Source organism: Sipha flava, unplaced genomic scaffold, assembly GCF_003268045.1.
Source record: "Sipha flava isolate LNK unplaced genomic scaffold, YSA_version1 273_pilon_pilon, whole genome shotgun sequence".
Lineage (NCBI taxonomy): Eukaryota > Metazoa > Arthropoda > Insecta > Hemiptera > Aphididae > Sipha > Sipha flava.
Genome location: NW_020272938.1, coordinates 265,269 through 288,455, shown reverse-complemented (window position 1 = coordinate 288,455; position 23,187 = coordinate 265,269). Strand labels below are relative to the sequence as shown.

The 23,187-nt window shown below is 27.8% G+C and overlaps 1 protein-coding gene across 1 annotated transcript; it reads right to left on the bottom strand.

Moving 5' to 3' along the window:
* Nucleotides 1-1,341: 1,341 nt before the first annotated feature.
* LOC112685339 (ATP-binding cassette sub-family G member 4) lies at nt 1,342-22,773 on the bottom strand. The gene is made up of 10 exons (XM_025557188.1): nt 22,315-22,773; nt 9,865-9,985; nt 6,898-7,087; nt 5,903-6,048; nt 4,707-5,080; nt 3,804-4,003; nt 3,515-3,683; nt 2,849-2,949; nt 2,500-2,655; nt 1,342-1,881 (listed from the first exon to the last, which is right to left on the bottom strand). Exons 1-10 carry the CDS (start codon nt 22,373-22,375, stop codon nt 1,540-1,542), a joined length of 1,860 nt encoding a protein of 619 aa, XP_025412973.1. The 5' UTR covers nt 22,376-22,773; the 3' UTR covers nt 1,342-1,539.
* Between the last annotated feature and the right edge of the window lie 414 nt (nt 22,774-23,187).

Genomic DNA, 23,187 nt, shown 5'->3' with positions numbered 1-23,187 from the left:
ATAACTTTATATTTGTATTTTAGATTTTGTAAAACTTTAATATTGTATTTTTTTTGTTGGTTTTGTTATAACTAAATTAAAGAAATATTAAAATAACCTAAAATTAACGATTTCATTTATATGATTAAAATGTTTATTGTATATATTAAGTAAGTATATATTATAGACGTACATACTATTGATAGGAAGGGACGACTCATCGAAATAAATTGAGGGTTGTGAATCAAAGAAGGTTGCGTTACGCTTATCTAACCTATCCAGAATGCGAATTTTGTATAGCTAATTAGTTATGCTAAATTAAATCATTTTATTTTTACCATCTAAACAGCCATTATAATTTAAAAATTCCGGCACTTAATATATTAATATAAAGGTTTCAGTTCCTATTATTTAAAAGCTTTCGGTTCTTTTCGGTTCGGTCCTTGTTGGTACGTTATATGAAGATATTACCGAGACGGCGTAATGTATAGGCAAAAATAGTATATACATGTAATGGTGACGGTATTATATTGTATGTATTTGTTCAGGGATCGCGTTCGAACGGAGCAAAATTTATCTTGATGCAAAATAAAAACAATTGAAAATCGTATTCAAATTGAAATTTAATTTTTAATTTTAACTCATTATCAAAAAATCACTGAGGATATATGATCGGCATTGTCAATGAACGCATTTAAAATCATCTAACCTGAGGTTCACACTTAAAATTAAAACGCAAAACAATTAATAACTTTGTACTACCTACTTTATAACTAACTACATATGATTCATTCCATATTTAAATCTAAATTATCAATTCACACAAAACTAATTTTATACTTTTACTAATATTATTATTATTATTATTATTATTTTTATAATTTTATTAAAAATATATTTGTTGACCAATTATAAGATGACTTTTAGTTAAAATTGCTATTTCATTATCTTATAAATGATAAAAATAATTGTAATTAATAAAATTAGCAAATGAATATAACTTATAAATAAGGATATTTTATGTAAGACTATGTGCATGTCGAAAAACTGTTATATATTTATTTTAATTTTATGATGTATAATACTAAAAAAAAAATAATAGTAAAAAAAATATTGGTAGTCAATAAATAATACTTATTTTCTCAAAAAATTTTCCTTGTATTCAATTTTTTTTTTGGCACAATTTTTTGAAGGAAAAAATACTTAAGTACTAAGTACTTAAACTTAAGTATATAAAAATTAATTTATCAAATGTACATAATTGTACAATATTTTCACATATATAGAATTATCTGAACAGAGAATTAGAATTATCTAACAAACATTATGAAAATATTAAATTATAATTATTATTAAATTATGATTAACAACTCTGAATTATTCGTTGTGAAAGTGTGAAAGTTTCGTCTCCCAAGAACTTAATATGATAAATTAAAAAACTATTATATAATATTATCAGTAGATAATTAAAATGCGATGAACAAATAAAATCAATCGCAATAAAATACCTAAAATAAGGTAAAAAATTAGATTTAAAAATACATTTTGAGTGATGAACGTTTAACCATTAAGCCTCTTTCGAAGCGCATAGTACGTGAGAAACCTGAAAAGCAAGAGCGGGATGACCAATTTAATGATTTCGAAATATGGATGTTTCCTGTCCACGTTCAAGTAATAAATTATAATATTTGGGTCTCTAAAGTGACAATAACCAGTGTCACATTCTAACGGTTTCCTGTTCAAACCGAACACAGTGATCACCAGTCCCATAACTCCACACCGTAAGAAACTGGTTTGCATGATTATCTCCATGAGCCACGGTACCTGATGCGCAAAGTCGAACCCGTAAATGGCCAGACCTAAAAATGGAGCTATCATCATAGGACCAACCGCACTGCCATTCTATAAAAAATGTATTTTTCTTTTAGTTTTAATTTTATAAAGATTTTGAAACTAAAATTAAATATTTAAGTAGTAAAATATTTGTATCTTAAGCATCTTGGACAACTATTAAGCCATTGAACTAAATCTGAATTTTTTCTATGTATTATTATTCCTGACAGACTATCCATTCATTTATACAATGTAATTAGTACTACGTATTTTATTAATGTATGTTTGGGATCTATGATATTACTTTAAATTAAAAATAAGGAACATAAATCGTTTATTTAACATTTAAAGTATGAATAATTATTATTTATTCGACAATTTTAGACGATTACCATACCTACATACCATTTCGTGAAATTGACTGAATACTATACGTCGTAACATACACGTATAGTGAAGCACAATATAAATATATTATTTCTGATATCAAATTAATAATAATTTACTATTATAAGTCTATAATTTTTAACAAAATTATCATTATAATTTCACTTTCTAAATTTTAAATAAGTATAGCAGTGACTCAATATCGTTGGTTATTTTTACTTTTCCATAGGTTTTAAAATATTTTTTTTTTTTTGTATATTAATATAACAATTATATATATAATTGCTTTAAAACAATTACCGTCACGTTAAATATAGATCCCACGAATAGACCCATGCCTTCTGCAGCAAAACACACGAGTAAACAAATAATGCTGAACAGTAAAAACCGCAATGGTTCATGTGGTAGTCCAGACATGAAGTACACGAACGTCGTATAAATACTACTGAAAAATATCTGCACAGTGAAACAAAACAATTATTTATAAGTATACAACCACAAAAAAATTTAATTTTAAATATGTTGCTTAATATAGGGGTGATCAAATTGAAAACACATTAACAATGTAACAATTTATGATGACCGAGTGTCTTAAAATTTTAACAATCTTGCATATTTTATACAAACATTAATATAATATTGAACTCACGATAGACGGTACTCTTGATAACTGCAATGCTAAATAGTATGGTCTCAAACTATACCATCTGTTGAAGTATTCTTGTTTTAATAATTTTACTTCGGCTGGAACTGTAAATTTAAAGATAAAAATTGTATTTATTGGTTTGCACGTATATAAACGTAGATTTAGGGTAGGGTTATATGAAAATGTTTTTCCGAAAGCTATAAAAAAATCCTAATCTTAAAGTAATATATATATTTTAGGTAAATTAATTAGAGTGACAGTGGGTGCATGTCGCAAATTATTGGTGTAATTTCACCTATCTAAATTTTTAATCGATACTTATCCAATAACCATTAGTTCAGTATTCGATTTTTATGAATTAAGTATTCACAAAAACATTCAATAATAGAATTTGAAAGTAGGATATCATTTTCAATAAATGTTATAATTTAAATAAATATTCCTATAAAATATAACTATTGTAAAAGTGTGCTGTAATAACTTCAAAGTAATTTTTGCTGTATTATTTCCAATTAAGGCAAATTAAAAAAAAAAAATAAACTACAAAGTAAATACAATTTTTTTTTTAGTAATACATAAGTTCCAAAAAAAAAAAATAATAATAATATTATTTATGTTTATTAATAATATAATTATCGTAAAGTTTAAGTTTAAATGTTTGATACATACAAGCAAGTACTTGAACCATTGATTGTGTGAAGGTATGAAATAAGATATTGCCCATACAAAATTTCATGTGATTGAAGAACTGTGAACCGTCATTGGCTTTGTTGTAGAACACTATGCCCACCGCCAGGCCGCAAATTAGATGGTGGTAGAATTGTATATTTAAACCGATCTGTTATCACATAATGTAATAAAAAATAATTTATTTAATTGACGCTCATAAGAACATTATTATAAGAATGATCATATGGTTATGTATACAGTGTATATTCTCTACATTATATTTATATACCTTATTCCTATACATTTGTAAAATCATTCGCTTCCAAAGCGTACAGAACTGCGACCAACCGGAAGTTGGGAAGTCTACACACCACGTATTTCCATATTTTTCCACGGCTTTATTTTCTACTTCAGTGTAATTTATCGATGGAACTGGAAGTAATTTGCTGGTGATAAGGTTTCCATTAAGTTCCGGTAAGAGTAATTCACCTGTAAATACTTATTATATTACAACTGTTTAAATAATACTGAAAAAAACAATCGAGAAGAAAAAAAAATATCTTACTAAAAAAACATTTTCAAAATTTTTAATCAAAAAAGACGAGACAACAAATACAGAGGAAACCTACAAAGATAACTTAATGATATAACCTAATACATTTTTCGTTTCAAATCAAAATATAAAATTTTAAACTTAACCTAACCTGAGAACCTTCCCCATAGACGCAAATGAAAATGATCACGTGATTTTATCATAATTATAAACTACATTGTGTTCATATTGAATGTAGCGTCAATGATGATTTCTCTCATGCTGTTCAAACTAGTTTCAAAAATTGTCAACACAACTACTCATTATATTATATGTATACAGATTGTATATTTTCTATATTTAAATTAATAAAAAAAAAAATTAATGCTTTCGCAAAATCGAATGAACTAGCTTAGAAAATAATTCAAATAATATTTTAAAGAATATATTTTTGTAAAAAATATATTTGGATAAGTTTCATTCCAACCCATACGAGTATTTAGCTCACAGCATTCCACTACTATATGTATATAATTTAAATATGTGGTTTTTAATATAATATATTATATACTTCGACACGCATTTCATTGTACGATATTTTGATAATATGTACCATATTGTTTCTGTAACGATTTTGATAAAACTGCCGTGTATCATTACCATTGGTCGTTTCCTCAGCCACGGGACATTTGGTGAAATCCTTCAACGCATTGTACAGCGACAGCTTGCCGTTCATCGTGGCCGCAGTCAATTTGGCGATGTTGTTCTGGTCCTCGCCATCGGTCGCCTCGATTATGTAGTCGGCTGGGTTATACGTCAGCGGGCAGTGCAGCCCGACGGTGGACAGGAACGGCACTAGTTGATTCGTGGTGCCCTGGTATACGCAGTACCCCTGGGACAGTACGTATACATGGTCGAACAGCTGGAACATGGTGGCGCTCGGCTGATGGATGGTACAAACGATGGTACGTCCCTGGTGCGCGAGCCCACGGAGCAGTTGTAAGCAGTACGTACTGGACACGTTGTCCAATCCACTGCGGAAGTCCAACAGGAATTATTATTATGGTTTTGATATCAGTCATATATGTGCATAAAGACGCGTTTAGTCATATCAATAGCGCGTGTTTATGTATATCCGTGCACCAAGCACGCTCGCGCGATTAATGTGGTTACAAAGTAATCGGTCGACCGCAAAGGCAAGTTCGGTTTAGAGAATGAACAGAGGGGGTTTTCAACTTCTTTGGCGTGATGAGAACAAAACATTGTAAAATTTCCAATAACCTTATTAAGTAAGTCTTGCAATTGCATTTAACCTTTTTTTTTTTACTTTTTTTATTACATACAATTTATAAGAAAAATTTTATAATAAGCATGTTTGTTGATTATTTATATATTGGTTTGATTGACGTGATAACCACCTAGTAGCAACAAATATTTGCAACTAAAATTAAATAAATTTAATATTCGATAATTAGTTTTTTATATTACCGAAAAACAGAATAGCAACAAAATAAAAAAATATATATATAAGACATATACTATATATTTATATACTTAATATAGCTATAAGACATGTCATTCATTTATTTTTAACAGTGTATACCTTTAAAGTGATATTTAGTAAATGACATCAAATGTTAGAATAATTAATAACACACATTTTAGTCATAGGTGTAAATACATATATTTTTGAATAAATTATAATGATTATTGAAGACCTTCATATATGATTTTTCGCTTGGTATTATACACTTCTTGCTGATAATAAACCAGAAATAGGTTGGTATTATAATAATAATCACTATAGAATTAAAATATCTATTCGAATCACACAATTTATTATTATTAGTACGTACCTTGTTGGTTCGTCGAGAAATATGATTGGTGGATTATTAATGAGTTCCAGAGCGATGGACAAACGTTTTTTTTGGCCACCTGACAAAAATTCGGTCCTCGTATGTTTGCTTCCAGATAATCCTAAGACATTTTGGATTTCTGTCACCTATTTAATTTAAAAGTTATTTAATTATACAAGTACGAAGTATAAATAGAATCATAACATTTTCTAAAAGTACATAACTATAAAGAGAGTATGAAGCAATGTTGAATTTAAAATTTAAAAATTAAATTGATTTTAGTTTTATGTATTCATAATAATATGTTATTAAACATTGTTACATTACTATTTAAGATTTTTTTAGAGATTATACAATAACATATATTTTTATTTTTGTATGTTCGTGAGCTAAACATATTAGGGTGCTTTAATTTTATTAATTTATAAAGAGTAAGCAATTGTACTGAATATGCTCCCTGATTTCCTGTGACCACAAAGATAAGATAATGCTTGGGAGTTTCAAATTTTTTAACTTTGCTGCACTTGCAACTGATTAAAATTTGAAGAAAAAAAATAATTAAAAATAGGAGGATTCAAACATCTTGACCAGTATAATCCTCTCACCCTATAGTTTATCAAGGAAAGTGTCAATAATTATTTATTATATCTACTAAAATTCTTTAAAAACGTATTGTAATATAATTTTTGCATAAAAATAAAATTTGAACCTATATTATGGGATTGTTTTTTAAATTACATTTTCCAATAGTTTTTGCTTACATTTTTAATCTATAACGTAATCATTTTTTTTTTTGAACTGGTTGTTCGTTAAACTATTTATACATTTGAGTCAGCATACTAATTAAAAGAGTACTTGGACATATTTTCAATAGAATATTTGAATATTACTGTTGTAACTATTTTGTGCTTAAGAATAAAGTTACAATGCATTCCTTGCAAACACAATTATTAACCCTCGTTTATTTTATATTTAATAATTTTTTATATACTCACGATAATTTGTTTTTCTTTAGTCAGTGTACTATTGGATAATTTAAGCTCCGCTGCAAACATCATCACTTCATTGAGGGTCAACATAGGCTGAATTTTGTCTTCTTGCATTATGTAACATGATAACTTACGAAACAACTTCTCATCTCGTATTTGACTGTTTATTTTTAAGGTTCCACTAACACCCTTATAACTTAAAAATTATTTACCATATTAGTCAACATATATATTTTTAATATACTTAAATATTATGAAATGGAAGTGTACATAGTCCTAGGAAAAAAAATTGGGCCCCTCTGATTGATCTTCTAAAACTATTATCCGTTAAAATATAACCCTAGCTTATAATTTAACTAAAGATTTCAAATATGATACATTTTAACTAACTGTATTCTTATAAATAATACATGAATAATATTGTTACCAAATTAAATTGTATTATCCAATGAATGACGAATGTTGTCACCGTGATTGTATTTACATTCACGACAATAATTGTCGTAAAAACAAAATAGAGTTATTATAATATCAAATAATATACTGTAAAATTATGCTAAGTAAGGTTAAGTATTCAAGGGTAATGTATTAAAATATATCTATAGTCAAATATTTTCACATTATAATATAATAGATAATATTATGACAATCGTTTAATTATTGCATAGATAACTTCGTATTAATATTAATCTTTAATTTGATGAATTGATTTAATTTATTAATCTATTTAAAGGTGTACCTATATTGTTGTCATAAGTATGCGCAGACTTCAACTTCCTGTCGAGCCTGAATACAATTAGTGCCCCAATACTTAGACAGTACCCCTAATTTTTTTTTAACACTTCAACATAGTAGATTTTGTTGTAAATTAAAAATAATGTAGTATTTATATCTGTACATAGAATCAAATATTATACTACTAATTTTTAGACATATATTTTTGAAGTTAAAAGTAAAATTTTAAATTCTTTAAAATCAAATGATATAAATACAATTACTTGATTTCCACGAAACTATTAAAATACATATATATAGACATTTTACTATAGTTAGTTTAAATTTTACTATGTCCCCAAAAAAATTCCGATCAAGCCGGGGCTTACCCAGCTCGCCCCGTGCGCAAGCCTATGATTGTTGTATGGTTTTTACTTAAAAATGAGCTTTAATTTTAGCTATTTTCAACAAAAATGTTTGAAGATTCATCATATAATTATAAAATAATTTCTGAAACATATCGTTCAATAACAATTTATGATGCAATTTCAAAGTGATGGTACTTATAAGTACCGTTGGTCGACAAAGGGTTAAGCCTTTTATTTATTATAAAATACATATTTACTATTTATTATGATCATTTACAATAGATTCACTTAATTTACTTTATAAAATGATAAATCTTATTATGCACCTATTATAAACAAGAAATTCTAAAAAATTAATAAGTATTTTATTTTTTGCTAAAACTCCCTTGGACCATATATATTAGTATATACTAGAGGCTTGCTCAGGATTTTTTATTTAGGGGGGGGGATATGAAAATGTATTAAAAGTAGAGCCGTGGAGCCCAATCTCCCCCATAAACCCCTTTTTATATAAAAACATCATACATTAAATAAAAATTGAAAAATACATTGTTAATTTAAATATTAAATTTACAAAATAATATCGAGTTTTTTTGATTTTTGAGCCATCATATTAAGAATTTCTTTGGCATCAATTGAGATTTATCTATGAACGAACAACAATATCAAGCCGTTAAGGCGATTCGATGAATGACATCAAATTATGAAAAATATGAAGTTATAATATTAATTTTTCAAAAAAAATTATATTATATTACTTCGTTTAATTTTGATAAAAAATAAAAATACAAGTTAGTCATAACTCGTCAATACACTATACAAATCGCTGAAAATAACTGATAAACACCAATATGTTAGCACTTATTTAATCGATGGTAACGTGAAACTAATTTATTGTTTAAATTTTACATCAATATAATATAAGATTACAGATATTAATCTGTACCCGTGGTCTGTAATCTGTTATTTGTGTACCAATTGTAATTCGCATGGAAAATTATATGGAGTCGAAAAAATATTTACTTATTTAATTTTCATTCAAATATAAATATCACTTATCAGTTAATCGTGGAAATCCATCTGCCCCCCAAAAAAAAAAAAGGCCACGAGAACGCCCATGGTACATACTAATATCAATTTAATAAACTTTAATTTTTTTATTTCGTAAAGATTCTTACATCCACCTATTGTGTATACGAGATACATTATCCAGTATTTATTTTGTCCTAAATTGAATGTGTTTATAGTTTCATTTAGATCAATTTTATTTTAATTGGACAATATAGCATTTATTATTATCATGTTTTATTTATAAATCATAAGTTATCATTAGATTTTAAACTTAAAATTTAAAATTGTTGATGAATGGTGTGATACTTAATTTGATTTCATAATTAACTAAAGTTTAAGCAAAAAGAGCAAGCGGAAGAATGAAAAATATAAAAATAGATAAAAGCAGACTTGTTGTACGGTCGGTATTAAATTAAAATTTGAATTACCAATTGTTTTTTTTTTATATTATAAATACCTTAAATACCACTTAATTTTAACGCTTAGAATTATATTTTACTCCTTGAATGAATTCGCTTTTAATTTTCATAATATCAGCAATTCGTGTATAAAAATATATGTAAATCCATAACAATATATTTAAGATAATATTTAAGATAATAATTTAGATATAATAGGAAATCTGATTAATAACTAGATGTGAATTAATTAATTTTATTTTGTTCTCAAAAATAATTTGTTAGTTAACAATATATGTAATAACAAATAGCAAATTAATAGATTACTAAATTATTATATTAGTAAGGTCTTATAAATGAAACGTAATTCAATCAATAAATAAAATACATAATATAATATTACAATGCAAAATTATGCTTACTTATAACCAGATAATGCATTTAATAAACTGCTTTTTCCTGCGCCGGACGGACCCATAATACACGAAAGCTCACCAGCTGCAAATCGGCCATTTACTGATTTCAATATGGTTTTTGGTGGAACTGTAACAGAATATCAATCAAATTAGTTCATATTTTGGAACTTCTGAGTAAATAATAATATAAAGTTCTATAGGATTTCAAAAAAAATCTGTAACATATATATATATAGTTACATTTTTAAACATTTTCGAACATTAAGTCTTAGTATCAATGAGTCAAATACGTATTTAAATTTAATACACATTTCTAACTCGTGCTTTTTTTTTTTGTTATTCAAAAAACTGAAATAATTATACATAATTATATACACTATAAAACTATATGTTTACGTATAATCATAGTTTATTTAAATGTGCGCCCCCCAGGTTGAGAAACACTGATGTCGATGATCATCATGAAAAATATTTAAAATCAAATCAAATTAATATGGCATGTAAACAAACTACTCGAAATTACAAACTTGTTTATGCAAAACTGATCTGACGTAAAAAGTGAAAGCAAATTGTTTCAGATATTTCATATTTTCCATAGAAACCCAAATAATTATATCTAGCATAGTCCAATGTAACAATATCGGTTATATCTTTCAAAATAAAATTCAGTTCATGTAAAATTAGAATCCGTCTTATTCAAACTAGGTAATTTATCAAAATAATTAAAACATCTTATTCGAAGTATTCAAATAAAAAATAATGTATGCATTGTTTAATTATTTATATAATTTGTATAAAGTAGTTATAAAATTACGCGATCTTTAATTTAATTTGTTTTTATACGTAAATAAAAAACATAAAAATAAAAAATTATAATGTAAGTAACCAAAAATATACATTTGCTTCATAAATAAATAAAAATCAATCATTCTTCTTAAAATAATTACATTTACACCGAATTTTGTGATATCAAAATAGTAAATTATTTATTTATTTAATTATTTAACACATTAGTTTAGGTTATTTATTATTATTTTTAATAATATAAGAATAAATTTAATAACATATTAAATAATTTAACTTAAAGTTAAACTCCGATCATTAAAATCATATGAAAACAATTCTGATAAGAAATGTTCTCTAATTGGTACTTTAAAAAAGAATCATTATGTGAATATCTTAACAATCTTTTAAATAATTGTGAAAAACTGACGAAAAGTTAAAGAAATTATAATAAAATTTATGACATACCAACTTTCAATAAAAACAAATTTTCGTTTTCATCGTAACTCAAAAAATAATAATCGAAGAGACATAACATTTTCAATAAATGATTAATAAAATGCTTATATCACAGTTTGCTACGGATAATATAATTTCCAAAGATTGTTTTTAAGCTATTTATAGATTATTGAAATTTTTTTGTTTCTGGGCATATTCGATGATAGTATAATTTTGGTTTGATAAAAAATCTTAATAATGTATAACAATGTTTCTTATATGCGTATAACTATTACTGATTAATGTAAAAATATTGTGCTTGATTCAAAAAAAAGTTCAATCAACCTTATTAAGAAATTTTAGTTTTCTATAATTTTAACCATATTTGAAGATGTAAACTCATCCACTCTTCCTTTTTCACTCAGAATAATTTTTTTAGTGGTAAATTGGCTTCAAGTTTAAAATATCAATGATCCATACCTGTATTTCACCTGGCTGTGAAGTCTCTTCTAAACGAAGAAATTTACCTTTTTTTTTTTTGCAATTACTAATGACATCTATATTAAATAGAAAACTTTATTTGATATTCATAATGGAATTTCTGATCGAAACCGTCTTCATAGACTCAAAAAATTAAAATTATGATAAAATCAGTAACTTTCTCATCTGTATCATTCAATATTTATCAGTATTAATTCTATCAATTTATAGTTACAGAAAATACAGTAAGAAAAATAGTCAAAAATCTCATTGCATTATGAAATCATGTACTTATAATGCCTATATTCATAATATTCTGTAAGTGTTAATTAAACCAAGTAGTCTAGAGAAAGTGGATATCTTAAAAACTATTAATAAATATTTTAATATTTATTATTATTAATTATTAATAAAAAAAGAACAGCTAACAAATCACAAATATACTATTTTACTAAGATAAACTACGGCCGTTTGAAAATGAAAAGTATATTCTTTTAATGATAAAAGAAAGAAAATTCAAGTAATTAGTTCTGTTTCAATAAAATTTTAAATATTATAAAATCGAATTATAAATATTTAACTATACCTATATATCAATTAAGTACTAAATTAATATAATTATACAAAATTAAAAAATAATATGGTTAGTGAGAAATTATAATATACACCAGCATTTCCCAAACTGTGGTCCGCGGACTCTTAGGGATCCGCACGTATACCGGAGGGGGTCCGCGAACGTAAATTTAAAATGTATAAAGTATTATTTTTTATTATTGTTTTTTAATTTTTATTTGTACTAAGGGGTCTGCGATCATTTTTATTATCTCTAAGGGGTCCGAAAGAAAAAAAGTTTGGGAATCGTTGATATAGACATACATTAGCTTTCAAAGTTATAAATGACAAGAACTTTTCTCAATAAAAAAGTTAAATTCCTAACCTCTATTCGATCAATACGCGGTTTATTATACTTATTATTACTTTATTATACTTATAATTTCTACTAATGAATTTATTTGATTGCAAATAACCAATTCGAAGACAGCTAATATAATAATATAAGCGTATTAGGCAATAGATACATCACATTTTTTGTAATAGTATCGTGAAATATTCTGGTTTACAGCAAACAGGTCAATAATATTTAACATTGGTTCTCAAATAAACCTATTCTTGTGTAATGTATAATAGTACTTACCTTTTAGAAAATAAAAACACTCCATCAAGTGTAAGTATTTATTTTTTGTATTAATGTAATATTTAAAAACGATTGGTTTGTATATAGTACTTTGAATTCACGTTATAATGTATGTTGCATACATTTAATCAAAGCACATAGTATAATACTTCCATTCATTTAATAATAATTGCCGAATTAACAGTAATAATTACGATTCATGGATATTATTCCTATTACTAGCTATCCAATCATCGTTTATTGTTTTTGGTGTAGATAGGTCAAAATTAATCTGTTAGCCGTAACAGGTTAAACTAGTTTTGTATTTATTAAATAAGTCTCGCATTGAACTTAAGTCATATGACTGGCGCAAGGATAAAGAAGGAACTCTCACTTTCATTTTACTACATGTCTTACGGTATGCAGCAACTGTCTGCCTTATATTTTATTACGACGCTATATATACTCGTATAATACCTATGCACTACGTGTATTTATCAATAGTCAAGTGTAAACAATGAACATTTCACTTTCTCAGTTTGATCCAAAACAAATAAATTGATTTATATAAGCTCTATCGGTCAGAAACTAATAAAATTAAATTACAAAAGATTATAGTCAGTACTTACAAAAAAAAAAAGTAAATAACTTAGAGACGCAACTTGTACGCAACTTAAATTTTAAACTTCATCAAATCACTTCAAAACCTCTCGTTACATAGCAAATATTTTTTATAAACTAGTTTCCAGCATAAACAAACGTACTTTTTTGAATATTTTAAAACTTGTAATGTCACGAATTTGATTAGTCTTCAGTTTGATCAGTTTATTAAACATTTTTTTTAAGTTTTTTTATTTTTTATTATCAAAAGAACTTCGGCGTCATAAACCATTGGTTGTAAAATATACACTATACATTTGTGTTTACCTTTAAATATATATAATATCTGTATCAAAAGTACTACTTATAAATGCGTATGAGATATCCTTTGCAATCATTTTGGCCCAAGTTGTCAACTCAGCTTTCACATTAATTAAAGAAATCTGATCAAATAAGTTTTACTACAAAAAATATATTCTGTCATCATGATCACATAATTCTCGGCTTGCTAGTTTCCAGTTTTGTATGCGATACACAACCGTGTTGGTGTTCATTAATTATTTTATGCTATTTAATATTTACACCATTTGAAAGGCTCTTTTTAAATAGCCATCTTCGAGATGGAATCACCCATACGAAAAAATATTTGCAGGACTTTAAATTTAGTTTTTAAAACTAGAAACGACTCCTCAAATTTTTTTTACAGTGTGAAATATTAATTTGAACATTAGCATGTATATTTAATATTTTCTTTCTCATACATTATTGATGGCTGTAGATGGATGTCAACAGTATTTATCCGATTTAGTATCGTTGTATTGTAATATATACACAATGTGATCACGATTTCAGGACCCAATAAATATCCCGGTTGGGTAACCTTATATTAAAATTAATATTTTGGAGGGCTCAAGAGGCATTGAAATACACATTTATTGATAATTTTCGAATTTTTAACTTTTAAAGATTCATGCATGCACAATATAACTAACTTTTTTTTTAATGGCAACTAAGTTTTTCTTCATTTTCGGAAAGACAATTTTACTAAAAAAAAAATTTTTTCTATTTTTAAAATTGATTAAATAAAAGTAAGATAAAATTTGAAGTTGTGCATAGTTGATTTTTACAAAATTTCTACATAAATTAACAAATTATTAAAATTAGTGTCAAAAAATTTAACTTAATTTTTAGTACACGATATTTTGTAATTAATATAATAAAAAACTAATTATTTATAAAAAATTAATTAGGTATATTGCTCGCGAAGTTGAGGTTTCATATGGTTATGTCCAAAAGTCAAAAAAAAACATTATATTCACCCAAATAAAATAGATTCTGTACAACATTTGCATACAAGAGATTTTATTATTAGGTTGAAATGTATAGCATATTCAAAATGATATTTTAATTGTTAATTACATTCTTTGGACTAGAGGTCCCTATTTCACGTGTAATTAAATTGACAGATACACGTGAAATTAAAATTCACGTATCCTATAAGGTGAATATGTGAATTTAATTACACGTGAATCTGTCAATTTAACTTCACTTGAGTCCGTGAATTGTATTATTAAATCACGCGTTTATAATTACATTTGAAATTTTATTATTACCGGTTCGAAGTACGAACTTCTTACTATTCATAGAAATATCCACGTCGCTGTGGTGTGCGTAGTATATACATTAATCCATAACAAAGTAAATAGTGTTTAGTGTCGAATTTTCCAGCGTCGGTTCTGCGTTCTATGCCGAGTTTGCGATAAGGCCGTAATACGATACCTGTGTTGTCGTTTATTTGGACGAGACGTCGCTAAACCAAAATCATAGTAGAACATTCATATGGCAAAATGCCGAACAGACTGCGGATTTAAAATTACCTGGCAGGCAAAGGAGGTAGCCTTATTATATGCCACGCAGGATCTACAAAATATGAAATGGTTAACGATTCAAAATTAATATTTCGAGCTAACGCTAGCAGTTTTAAGAGTGACTATCACACATCAATAAATGCTGAGGTATTTAAAAATCTGTTTGTAAATATGTTGAACCACCTTAAAGAGCTGTCGTTTATTGTTATGGACAATGTATTTTATCGTTCGATGCTTATGGATAATTTTCCTAAAAGTAATAACTATAAAGCAGTGGTAGAAGAGTTACTGAAAAATAAAAATATTGAATTTTCACCACAAGAACGGCTGTCTGAATTGCGTGAGCGTGCAAAACAACTTATCTCGATACATAAACGCTACGAATTGGACGAAATAGCACTGGAAATGAATCATGAAGTGATTGAGTTACCTCCATACAATTATAAATATAACCCAATTTAATTGATTTGGATACAGACTAAAAAGGATGTAGATAAAAAGAAAAATACATTTAAGGTGATAGATGTAGAAAAGTTTGTGTATGCGACTATAGATGCAGTAACACAGGAGGATTGGTAAGTATGTTGTACACACGGAAAATATACTAGATGACGATAATCGCAATTAAATTTTGAGGGATGTCATGTTATAACCAATTATGATTACGATTATTATTATTATTAAACGATGACAGCGATTAAGGTGATGAAGAGGATGATAAAGACATATTTGATGTTGATATTTAGTTAAAGTTGCTTAGATTATAATAAATTATTTTGTATATATTTAACCTTAATTTGTATTATATGTGACTTGTACATACATTTGAAAAACTTTGTACTAAATTACATTATGATTACTTATAAATAATTAATGTGTATTATTTATTGAAATAAAATGTAATATATACTCGTATTATGATTAATAATTCAAAATGCGCGCGCTTTGTTTTCATAATTTTGCTATACCATAAGTAAAAATTCATCACCAGATGCGTGGGTATCAGCGGTCACTTTTCATTCTCCCGACTGTAAATTCCATACTTCGAACTCGTGTAATTTATATTGACGTTATACATTATATTATATACTTTCATTATATTTTTTATATTATATAAAATATTTATTATACTTTTAGGTAACGTATACGTATAACTTTAGTATTCATTATGATACTTTTTGCATATTTATGAATATAGTCCCTAAATTATTTAATATTCTCAAATTTGATAAAAATCATACATTTATTAAGGAGATTCAATAATTTGAACAAATCATTAATTTATGTTTCAATAATACATTTTAATTGACAAAAATTGTCATTTATCTACATATATGTGTATAGACGCGTGACTACTAAGGTAAGATTGAATAAAGACTGATGCAGGGTTAAAAATTAGGTTAGATACTGTTCGAAACGAATCAATTTATATGGTGTAATTTACAATACACGTCACTATGTCAAATTTGAAACCAGTCAACCGTGCTATTTTTACTCAAATATAAACGTTTCTATGAAATCGCAAACTATTTAGTATTAAGTATACAAATAATCATCATATTAGTGGTGGTTGAAAGAATAATATAATTACTAGTACAAATACGAAAAATTGTTAATACATCAAATGCACAAAGTGTACGACAATAAATAACCGGATACCAAGTGTCATATACACGTATCAAAATAAAACGTAGGTATGCGTCTTTGATTGTCTTTCCAATACACTTACAGTTTCTTAACAAAAAAACTATAAAAGCATCATTTGACATTGCTTGGAAAATTGCACGCTCCAAAAAAGCACATGACTTTGGAAAGGAATTTATTAAATCAGCAGCTATTTATATGGTTAGAACGGTCTGCGGAGATGACATTACTAACAAATTAGAATTGATCCCACTTTCGAATAACACGATTAAATGAAGGATAGATCTTATGTCTAAAAATATTTTAAAGCTGCTATTACTTCAAGTGATTGCAGAAATTAATTTTCCATACAAATTGATGAATCAGTTGATATTCAGAATAACGCACAATTGATGGTATTTATACGCTATAAATGTACTGATAATTTTAGTGTTGAATTTTTATTTCATATGCCTCTTCTTACAACGGCAACTTGCTTAGATATTTTAATAAAGTTGATGAATTTTTTAGGAAAAATAATCTAACTTGGAGTAATTGCGTAGAAATCTGTTCGAATCTGCACCAGCAATGCTTGAGAATCGAATAGGATTTTGTAAATGAGTTCTGAAAGTTAATTCAAAAGTTGTCATTATTTATTGTTTTTTACATCGAGAAAATTTGGCTACCAGAGCATTTCATCCAGAGCTTTATTCAGTACTTCAAGACGTAATTCAAATCCTCAATTTCATAAAAGCAAGAGCATTAAATTCAAGAATATTTCATGCCATGTGTGACGAGATGTTATCACAGCTTGTAAATTTACTTTATCACTCGGATGTACGTTGGCTTTCCGTGGAAAAATTCGTACTGTAAGTTATGTCTTTGCGTTAAAAAATATATATTTTTCTAACGGAAAAAAAATACTTATTGGCTGATAAATTTAATGACGATTTGTGAGTTTCTAACAGGGGCGTATTTAGGGGGGTGATATGGGTGTTAGAACACCCCCCATCGACCGTATTTTATAGTATTTAACCAAATTGCAAACTTAATTACAGTATAATTTAACTAAACGTAGGTATATGTAAATATAATCATTTTCATTAATATAATAATTTATATAAATACATAGTATTTATAAATGTAAGAAGAAGGAGGGGGCAGAACCCCCACTTACTAAAAGTCTATTAAATTTTAAAACACCCCTGAATCCTGGATACGCCACTGGTTTCTAAATTAGCTTTTTTTAAGCAATATTTTTCGTCGATTAAATGAGCTGTATATTGAGATGCAGGGGAAGAATAAGACTATGGTTGATATTTGTGAAAAAATATCTTCATTCAAACAAAAGCTAACAAAGTGGAGCACTTTGGTGGGATAAACTATCAAGGAAAAATTGTCACATTTTGTGTTTTAAGTGAGTTTCTTGAAGATTTAACCATTATTACATTGGATTACTTAAAACAACTACTTCAGGAGTACTTGGACAAATTACAGTTAGAACTCGGTCGATATATACCAGAAAACGTAGAACTTAGTAAATACAGTTGGGTGAGAAATCCATTTAAAATTTCTGTTCACAAAGTTCGTGAAGATATTTACGATTTCTAAGAGAAACTTCTTGATCTTCAAGCTCATCTAGTCTTAAAAGAAAATTTTTCTCAAAAGTGCCTAACCCAGCGTTTCTCAAACTGTGGGTCGCGACCCCCTAGGGGGTCGCGAGTCAATTTTTGGGGGGTCGCTAGAAGTTTTTTTAATTATACAGATTGTAAGAAACAAGCACATTCATCACATACGCCTAATTATTAATTAAGTATTATATTATATAATATATAATATATTATATTATATTATATTATTATTATTATAAAGTAGTAAATAAGTAATAAAATAGAAAAAATTTGTTTTTTGAAATTATTTTTATTGATTCTGTAAATGTAAAACTATGGTCATGATAGATTTTTGGAAGAAAATTTGGGTCGCGGTCCTAAAAAGATTGAGAACAACTGGCCTAACCCAATTCTGGACACAACTTTAAAATAAACCTATTTTATACAGAAAATCTGAAAATGCATTACTATTACCATTTCCGACCATATATTTATGTGAATCCGGATTTTCTGCTTTAGTTATCATTAAAACAAAGTATAGATATCGCCTTGATTCTCAACATGATATGGGATGTGCATTTTCAATGAATATACATCTAAACATTGAAGAACTTGTGGAAAGTGTTCAGCATCAAGGAAGTCAATAAGATTAACTATAAATAAATTAATTAATTCCATGTTATACTTGAAACAATTAATAAATTCATTTTTATAATACATTTTATATAAGTATTTCTGAATAGATAGATAAATAAATAAATAAAATAAATATAGGTAAATATTTACCAATTTTATGGTAATAATAAATTTATTAATGTTGAGTTTGCAATTATGATTTTTTTTTTTTTTTTTTGGGGGTCACTAAAAATACTAACAGTAGCGCCGAACTCGAAGTTCAAGTCTGGCCTAACCAAACAATATTTTTAATGTTGTTGGAGGTGCCGTGATGGATTACTATACGAGTAATAAATGAATCAAGCCAATTAACTATAAATTATAATATTGCCCATTTAATAACTATTATTTAAGATATTTAAGTACCTTAATGCTTTCATAAATGCTAAAATAGGTTAAAAATTTTTAGGAGGGGTGGACCCAACCCTATTAAGTACATCCTTGGGAGAGGGGAGTTGTAAGTGGTAAATGTAGTGACAATTAATCAAACCCTAATAAACCTATTATCTCATGAATGACACTTAGAGATAAACCCACTGCAACATTGAGTGAGAAAGATAGTAGAATAATCGAGAAAAAATAAAAGAAAAACTCGTATTGTTTTCATAGATCTGTTGTCGATAATAGGTCTATGTTTCTAATTATCAGAAATTTAAAATACATGGAGTAATAAACAGTTTTATTGCTTTTTTACCCAAGATATTCCCGATCATATGTCTGTCTCTCTACTCAATATCTTATTTATTCCAATGGAAAGGGGATGAGGAAAGCGCTGTCTATGAGATAATAGGTCTATGGATGCGACTAGGTAAATTGGGTCCACGATAAGTAAGGTACTTTTTGAAAGCGTTGAGTCTCGGGAAAAAAAAGGAGGTAAGTTGGGTCCTGACTAATAATCTTATTTCTTTTCAACGATAAAATATTAATGTAATCTTTAATTATGTCTAATTATGATACGTTTATAATATTATGTTCGGTATATTATTGTATATCAGTTATCATCGATTTTTATGATGGTTCTTTTAAGGATATTTCACTATTATATACTAAGTACTTATATCTCAGCTGATGCTAGATATCCCCCAAATATTTGGTCTCAATTTTCTGCTACCACCGTGCTTACAACCAATTGCTGTAAATCGTATCAATAAACCACTGATTTTACAGCCACATCCTAATAGTTTAAACTTTGTGGACAAATTATTAGGAGTACAGTTAAAGACACAAGTAAAACTACGAAGAACAAACCAAAAAAAATATAAGTACGCTTGATAAAGAACACAATCTAAGGGAACAAATGATGAAGTACACTAATAATATAATAACCTGATTTAAATTTGTCTCATAATCCATATAATTTAAGTTTATATAGTGCATAATTTATATATATTTTTTTTATGTTTATATTTTATATTTTACAACATGTATGTTTTTAGTTACACTTTTTTGTATATTTTTAATTAAATTTATTTGTTTTTGCTGAGACCCAATTCACTTACTATCTTTTTTTCTCCGGGACTCTACTAGGTACCTACTTTTTTGCGGACCCAATTTACAAACTCCCCTATGGATCAAACCATTAAACATTTTGTTCAACGTCATTGAGTACAAAGGTATAACAATACATTTTACCATACAAGCATCATGTAGGTATGTAGCATAGAACAACATTTTAAATTAATCACCATTACATCACCGAAAATCAGAATACTAGTCAAACTCACTAAATTTTGACGATATTTCGCGAATCTATAATCTGGAATTTTAAGCCCAGTAAAAATTTGTCAATAACTGGCATAGTGAGTATTGTATATATTTACTGAGTATAAGCCAAATTAAAAAGCTTGTTGTTCTTTAATATATACAATATAAATTTAAATTGTAGTTTTTACTGTATGGAATGTAATAAATAATTGGTTTTATAATATATTCTAACCTATAAGTTATAAAAAATTCGATGTTTTACATTTGCGATTACTGTATAAGTACATATAAATATAATTTGAGTAAAAAAGTGTAATAACTGTCGCCAATTTTAGCTGTAAACTGTTAGTGTGTTATACTTTCGCATACTATACGTACTATCATCAAATCACGTGGTTGTTAGACTCCACCTGTTACCGTAAACGTGACTTATATAATATACACGTGTAAGTCTTATTTATTTAGATAATGAGAGTGATATTAAATATACTTCAAGGAGAAATTGCATAGAACTTATAAGCGATTATAACAATGTCACATCCTAAATAGTAATGTTTTTTATTTTTAAATCCATTCTAAGTCATGTTACTGCAAAACTATAACACTTTTTTATTATTTCCACGTATTCAAAAATTTATTTGAATAGCTTAAGCACATTTTCATACGAGAAAATATGCACTTAAACAGTATTAATTATTATTATAACATTTTATTTATGAGTTAGAAAATTGATCATAAATGAAATACTAGAGAATACTGTTACCCATTACCAAATTTATTTCTAAATAGTATTTCAATGTATGATTATATGTATAATTAACTCTAAATATTTTCTAATAATATTATGTAATATCTTATTATTTGATTTATTCTGAAACCGGATTATTATTGAACATTGAAGTATATAGAAGAGAGCAATAGGTACACATTTGTGGTACGTTATTTTATGTAACGATATGTATAGTATTTTAGCGAGGTATCAAATATTTGTACTAATAATTGTTATATAAATGAAAAACATTCATATGCAACCAACAAACAGGAAATATTAAAAAAGCAAAGAGTATCATAATATGAAAAATTAATGTAAATTCGATGAAAACGGGTTGACATTAAATAAAATTATATCATAGTAATAAATTCGTTTAATTCACGGAAGTGACTAAAAATTAATTGACGGAACATCGTCTATAAAATATCGTAATATTCTTTTTCGAGCTCATATAAAAATACATTTATAAATTTCATTAAATTATGATTAAACATGAAACTATGCATGCACCATAAATATCTACTAAGTATCTGTACTTTACGTTCGGATTCAGCTTCGGGTGTACAAATTCACAGAAAATTTACAGAATATGCCGGGGAATATTCTTTTACACGGTGGAGTATCACAATACCGAACGAAACTTATACATTTTGACGATACCTAAGTGTATGAAATCCAATCACGAATCACCCACCTTTGCCTAGCCGATTTAATGATTGTTCAACTGACCTTTGGTGCGCCAAAACGGCGACTTCGCCTCGTACGTCAAGTCTTCGAACTGGATGTCCATAGTGTCTCGTCGTCAAAGGGTTTCAGGTCGAGGATATCTACGGGACGCGCGCACGCCGAAGACGAAACCTGACCGTTGTTACGAAACGGATGGTGTATTACACGGTCAGCGCCGCGATAATATTGACCGATAACGATCTAGCGCACTAGTTTTTCCAATTATTTGTAACTGTAACGGAAACTAACCACTCGGGAAGCCCGCCATGGTACAATAGTGTTGGATTGGTGCGTGTTGCGCGTGTGTGAAGTGCGACGTGTGATGCCGGAGTGCGGTGTCCGCGGTACGACCACTGGTTGTTGTGCCGATCGCCGAGGTATGGACCCGACGGCAGCGAAAACGCGCACGAGCCGCCGTGGAGGAGAAAAGACGACGCGGCCGCCGCACACAGTATATTACTGTATAACGTGTATAGTTATTTCCATAGTGCGACAGTCGCACGAACTAAACACCGGTGGTGGGTTTGGTGGGTGGGGGGGGGGGGGGTAGAAAGGATAGCCGAGTCCGAGCGAAGACACGAGTTCGGAACGGAGAGATGAATCATAGAGGCACTTCGTCGTCGGTCACGCGCGGTAGTCCGGTCCGGTGAAAGAAACTAGGGAAAGATATATTGTTGCAGTACATTATATTAATTGCAGCGGCCGAGCCTTGACACTGCGACGACGACCGCGGAGACGGAGAGAGTGCATTTGCCGTGCGTGTTCCCGTGCTCTAGCTGCACTGTGTATAGTAAAAATACGTCTGAGTATACGTACTGATGCGATATTTTATGACGCCTTTAAGGCTCAGCGACTTCTTTATATTTTATTAATATT

Bases quoted from the DNA above. Each gene is read 5' to 3' on its own strand.
- LOC112685339 (XM_025557188.1), bottom strand. From the start codon at position 22,375: ATGGACATCCAGTTCGAAGACTTGACGTACGAGGCGAAGTCGCCGTTT. The intron at 5,081-5,902 runs GTACGTACTAAT...GGACTTCCGCAG, and splicing joins TTTCTCGACGAACCAACAAG to TGGATTGGACAACGTGTCCA. The intron at 2,656-2,848 runs GTGAGTTCAATA...TTCACTGTGCAG, and splicing joins TATCAAGAGTACCGTCTATC to ATATTTTTCAGTAGTATTTA.